Genomic DNA, 6660 nt, shown 5'->3' on the forward strand with positions numbered 1-6660 from the left:
TTTTTCTTTCTTTACACTGAGATGCAATAATACCAATCAAGAGGGAAGGAATCTTCACAGCAAGGATCATTCCCATCCCCTCTGTACACAGGGTTGATGGGGATGGGCAACTTAGACATTGGCTACCTAAAATGGGGGTAGGGTGGGGTTGTAAAGGCATGAAGTGACTAGCTTACAAATTTTCAAGAGGGAGTTTAGATTCAGAATGTGAAAGGGAAAGTAGAATCCTGACTGAATGGTTTTCATCTTGTCTAGACAGGTCTGGTGAAAGGAGATGGGGATAAGACTCTTATGATTCAATAGTGAATAATTGTTATCATGACTAATTGTGATTGTCACAACAGTAAAGGCAGAAGTTTTGTAGCAAAATGGAGTGAGTGGTTGATCTTACAGTCCAGGAACAGAGGACCCTGGAACATCAAGGGAGAGGAGCGGGAGTAGAGTGTGGCACCCTACCCAGAGAAGCAGCGACTCCACAGAAGGAGGCAGAGATGGCGATGTGAGAGACTGAGCAGCTGAAGACTCTAGATTCATGGAGGGGGAGGGAATGTGTGCTGGCAGCTGGGGTGTGTGTGTGGCAGGCTTGTGGGCTGTGCCCTTTGGTTGTTTGAATGACTGTATATTTCTGAGTGTTTGGGTGTACATTAAAAAAAATAAAATAAAGAAAACCAGAGGAAATACTGTTGAATGATGATGCATGCAGAGGATTGTAATCTTTACAATGAGTGTAAGGCTGCTGTCCCCCCATGTAAACTATCAGTCAATTCACAATAAAAACTTAAAAAAAAAATTAAAAAAAAAGAATGCATAGGAGAGAATAATTAAAATATAGAATTAGTGCTGGCCTGCTAATCACAAGGTCAGCAGTTCAAACCCACTAGCCGCTTCTCAGAAAATTTATATAGAATCATTATGAGTTGGAACTGACTGAACGGCACTTGGCAACAGCAACAACATATTTTAAGAGACAAAATCAGCAGAACTTGATGATTGGTTGAGGATGGTGAGAGAGGAATGAAGACTACTGATTTGGCAACAGCGAGTTTGGTTTTGGTTTAACTGGCAGGAGAGGAGACCTAGTGATGCACTAGTTAAGCATTCAGCTGCTAACTGAAAGGCGGGCAATTAATTCTAACCCATCAGCCATTCTATGGGATAAAAATGTAGCAGTCTGTTCCCATAAAGATTGCAGCCTTGGTAACTCTACAGAGTTGCTATGAGTGTGATTTACTCAAGGGTAGTATGATTATTTGGGGGAACTGGCAAGATGCTGCAACATCTGAGATAGGGATTTGTGTGCGAGCACCAAAGTTGATGACTAGAATACGTCTGAGTCAAGGTTCCATCTTAACTTCTACGGTCTTACCTAGCAACCAGTAAAGTCTGACACATATTTAAACCTGTAGTTAAGAATATGCCTAAGCTAGGGAAGGATGCTAACAGAGCATCCCTGAAAGGCTTTTTAGTTAAGAATATGCCTAATAGGATGAATATAAAGCTAATGTTCTCCCATGTAAACTATCACATAGTTCACAATAAAAACTTTTTTAAAAAAAAGATTGAACTAGGGAAGGATGCTAATGAAGCATCTCTGAAAGGGTCTTGACCTCAAAGAATTAGCTGAAATCTCCTGTACAGGCAGCCCTAGGGAAATGTTTTGTTTTTTTAAAATCTAAGCTATTTTAAAAGAAAGTTCTCAGAAAAGAGATGTTTTTTGATCACCCTGTAAGCTGCCCTTTATTCATGCACTTTTACAATTACCTCATGTAATTGTGAAACCCACATATACCCTGTAAGTCTATCAACATAAAGCCCTACTTCGAGTTAACTCACCCCTAACTTCCCTACTTTGCAGACTGCAGCTGTTGTTCAGTTCCATCGAGTCCGTTCCGACTAACAGCGATCCTACATAGAGTTTATGAAGAGCAGCTGGTGGATTTGAATCGCCAGCCTTGCAGTTTAAACAAACCTGCAGTCCAGTGCATTATCCTGGGGCACCAAGCAGAAAATTATACTGTCGGTTCCTAATTTTATTGTATAAATATCCCTGTTTGCATTCCACTCCTTAGAGTCCTTGTCTCATTTAGCAGATTGAGCATATCCCTGATTCAAACTGCTTTCCCATTTTGATAAACTTGAAATATATAAATCTCTTTGCTTTTATTTTAACAAAATACTTATTCTTACTCTTATACAAGTTATAAGAAGAGAGCAAAATTAGGGAAAGGGAGATGAATCCAGTCTGGAACACTGATTATGAATCACATCAAATTCAGGATCATATCATTAGGTTTTGTTTTTATTTGCTTGCTTATAAATAATTTCATATATTTTTTTATTTTAAGGGAATATCTCACAGAATATTTTGGATTAAGGCTTAAATGTGAATTTATATAAGTATTGGTGATGCTGTATGAGAAGCACTGATCTGCTAACCACCAGGTTGGCAGTTCAAATCCACCAATCACTCCTCTAGAGAAATATGAGGCTTTCTGCTCCTATAAAGATTTACAGCCTCAGAAATCCGATACAGGGACACTGTGAGTTGGAACCAACTCTTTTACATTTAACAACAACAACAACAATAATCTAAATTCAACTATCAATTAAGCAAGCTAAGTATTCCATATCTTTTTCAATAATTAAAGTTAGAAGACTCAAGATCCACTTTTTCCAATGGAAGCAATTAAAAATCTGCTAGATTACTAAATGAAACTATTTCAGACAGGTATTTAGTCAGTTAAGCATTGTTGTTGTTGTTAAATGCCATTGAATTGGTTCCGACCTATAGTGACCCTGTATAGGTTTTACAGTTCCAAAGAGTTTGCATTCTGGCGCCATACCAGGACTCCCATTCAAGCATGTTGTTGTTCTTAAGTGCCGTAGAGTCAGTTCTGACCCATAGCGACCCTGTATAGGGTTTCCAAGGAGCATTCAAGCATACTTGGTAGTTATTTTATCCATTTTGCAGAAAAAGAAACTGAAGCTCAGAGAAGTTGGGTTGCCCAATGAATAAATGGAAAGCACAGATTTACCATCATCCTAGAATTCTGGGGGTGGCACGCCAGGATAAACACTTCACCGCTAACCTCAAGGTCGGCAGTTCAAACCCACCAGCTACTCCTCGGAAACCTTATTCAGGGCAGCAGAAGTTGTGGTGTGGCATTGTGGGTTAATGCCACAGACTGCAAAGTCGTTTGAACCGCAAGGTTCAAGCTCACCAGCTGCTCCTCGGAAACCCTGTACAGTGTCGCTATGGGTCAGAATCGACACGATGGACTTCACAACAACAACATGAGTCAGAATTGACTGACTGCATTTAACAACAACAACCAGCACGCCAGGCCTAATCATGGCCTCATACATAGTTCCTGTATCTTTTTGCTGCATGTGTAATTATTTAATAGAATCTATTTTTCCTGCTGGAAACCGACTTTGTTGTTGTTGTTGTTAAGTACCGTCGAGTCGGTTCCTACCCATAACGACCCTGTATAGGGTTTCCAAGGAGCAGCTGGAAACCGCCAACCTTGCAGTTCAAACGGCTTTGCAGTCTGGTGCATTAACCCACAGTGCCACACCAGGACTCCTGGAAACCTACTAGACCGACTGTTGTTGTTTTTGTCAAGTGCCATCAAGTCGACTCCAACCCATAGTGACCCTGTATAGAGTTTCCGAGGAGCAGCTGGTGAGCTTGAACCGCCGACCTTACAGTTCAAACGGCTTTGCAGTCTGGTACATTAACCCACAGCGCCACACCAGGACTCCTGGAAACCAACCTGACCAACTAGACGGCACTTAATTATTACTACTACTATGGAGTCCTCCGGATAATGCACTGGACAGCAAGGTCGTGAGTTCAAACTCACCAGCCGCTCCTCGGAAACCTTTTATGGGTCACTATTAGTCGAAACCGACTCAACCGCACTTAACAACATCTTTCCTACTAGACTGAGGGCAAGGGCCCTTGTCTACCCTGTTTACCACCACTGTGTCCCTCACACCTACTAGGTAGATACTATTTGTTGATGACGCTCTCAGTCACTCACAGCTCAGCTCTCCTGTAACTACACACCCTCTGAATGAAATTCTTGTTTACAGTGCTGAATGTCGACTGGTCTGGTAAGTAATGGGTGGGGCTTCTGATGACCAGGTACTTTTCAGAAGTCCTCTGTACATCTGAATATGTACATAGTAAGAACACAGGGTCCTTCTAACCTAAGCCTACACCTAACTTGGATAATAAATCACTTTGGAGATCTTTATTTTCTATTATTGTTATTATCAAAAGGATTATTACTATATTTTAAAATTAATCTTGGCAGAATAATATTGCTTTCTGTGGGGCATATTCTTTAAAACTCAAGCGATAAGCACTAGACTGCGAAACACAAGGACCGGGGTTCGAGCCCGCCAGTCATTCCTCAGGAGACTGATATGGTTTTCTGCTCCCGCAAAGACTTAAAAGCCCGGGAAACACTAAACAGGGTCGCTAGGAGTCTGGACCAACTCGACGGCACGTAAAACGACATACCAGTAACTGCAGAACTTGTTAACAGGTCCAAGCCTCTTACTCTTTTACTACACTACTTAAACAATACTTTCCCCGGATGATAGAGGAATCGGTGAAATCAGGTTCCGGAGGATATTACAAATTGGTTTCAGTGTAAAAATGAGGATAAATTTACAATACCAATTTACAAATAGGCAGTAACTAGGAAGTTTACATCTTCTAGTCCGTTATTCATGCGAGAGTAAACACGTTAACCAATTTATATTCTCCCCCTTCCATCTGTAAAATAAAAAGAGTAATTGTTTTCTACCTACGTTTTTACAGATGCTAGAAAAGAATATTTCTTGCAAAATGTGGCAGTGTCCACAGATTAAAAGTACAAGAAAGTAAAACAAAGTCAGTATTAGTACCTTATTTATATCCCACAGGACGAGTTTGGTTTGAAGTTTGGCAAATTCATAGGCGGTCAGTCTCCCAATTCCATGTCCAGCTCCAGTAATCAGTACGATTTCTCCAACGACTGATTTCCTCTTCTTAGGAATAAAAAGCTTCACGAAAGATTCTAAGATGAAGATAAGGAGTATAGGTACAAGCAGAAGGCAATTTAGTATGAATTTTATCATTTTTGTAGCTGCGAGCTTTGCTTTAGCAGGCACACTAAATTGCTTTGGGGGTGGCTCGGTTAAAAAATCCGAGTAAACACAAGAGCAGAGAAGGGCTCTCTATCAAAAAGAAACCAACAACTCATAAACCGTTTCTTCCGCTGTGCTGGGCTGGGCTTTGTTTTGTGTTCTGCAATTGGCTCCAGCAACAGAGCAGAGCGATTGCTCGCCACCTCAGAAATCTGGGAGGGACAAAATCCAGATCCGAGCAAAGCTTCCTATCTGTCTTTTTCAGAAACCCAAGAATGTTTGGGGTTAAGATAATATTTTGCCTACTTTCTCCCGTTCTTATCAAACGGTCGTAGAGGGTTAGTTGCACTCATATTTCATGAATTTGATAAATTTCTGTCTCTTACAAGAATAACCAACTTTCCCCAGACCAGATGGTTTTTTTTTTTTTTGGAACTCCATTGTTGCCTCTCTAGATAATGGATGCAAATACCATTTCCTGTCTTTAAGACTCCTGAGGAGGGCAGTGGTTCGGCTCCTTGCTAACAAAGGGCTGTATGTTTGAATTAAGCACACTTTCTGGAGTCTTGGTGCGGCGCTGTAGGATAATACACTGCACCGAAGGGTCGGCGGTTCGAACTCACTAGTCGCTCCTAGAAACCCTATACAGGATCTGAACGGACCCAAGGACATATAACAGCAACAACATCTGAAAGACAGGAAAATTTGTCCTTTGGAGAAGAGTTAAAACGAAGCCACCTGAAAATTTTGATCATTTGAAAGAGAACTGCTTCCAGAAAGATGAGCAATACATTTGAATAAACATTTTTCACTGAAAAAAAAATTTTTTTTTGGACTTTGTAGAAAAGCATGTATTTCATTTTAATAATTTTAAAAGTCATTTATCCTTATCCATGTCAACTCCTAATCACTGACTCCAGGACGAACAATAAAATGAAAAGAATATTACTTGGTCTAAAGACAATCTATGTAGTTTTTTATTTAGTATCCTAGTGTGGCGCTGTAGGATCAGCAGTGGACTGTGAACCACAAGATGGGCAGTTCAAGCCCACCAGCTGCTCCTTGAAAGTCCTATACAGGGTTGCTATGAATTGGATCTGACTGGAGAGCACTTAACAACAACAGCGTATAGATGGGAGTCCTGGTGTGGCGCTTAGAGTAAGTACTGGACTACACCCTCAGGTGGACAGTGAATAAAGGAGATTGTAGAAGAATTGATGCCTTTGAGTTGTGGTGTTGGAGGAGAATACTGAAAGTGCCATGGACTGCCAAAAGAACCAATAGATCTGTTTTGGAAGAAGTGCAGCCAGAGTGCTCCTTGGAAGCCAGGATGGCTAAGCTTCGTCTCTCCTACTTTGGACATATTGTCCGGAGGAAACAATCATTGGAGAAGGATGTCATGCTGCGTAAGGTGGAGGGTCAGAGAAAAAGAGGAAGACCCCCAACGAGATGAATCAGCCAGGTGGCATCATTTATGGACTCAAGTGTGGCAGCGGTAGTGAGGTTGGCCCAGGATCG

General features: G+C 41.1%; 1 protein-coding gene across 1 annotated transcript in view; it reads right to left on the reverse strand.

Annotated features, from left to right (window-relative positions):
- HSD17B11 (hydroxysteroid (17-beta) dehydrogenase 11) overlaps window positions 1-5133 on the reverse strand; it is a 44229-nt gene extending 39096 nt beyond the window's left edge. Inside the window, exon 1 of the mRNA XM_006867771.1 lies at window positions 4921-5133. Within this exon, the coding sequence (XP_006867833.1) occupies window positions 4921-5133 (213 nt within the window). The remainder of the gene's footprint in view (window positions 1-4920) is intronic.
- Window positions 5134-6660: the final 1527 nt, after the last annotated feature.

Source organism: Chrysochloris asiatica, unplaced genomic scaffold, assembly GCF_000296735.1.
Source record: "Chrysochloris asiatica unplaced genomic scaffold, ChrAsi1.0 scaffold00109, whole genome shotgun sequence".
Lineage (NCBI taxonomy): Eukaryota > Metazoa > Chordata > Mammalia > Afrosoricida > Chrysochloridae > Chrysochloris > Chrysochloris asiatica.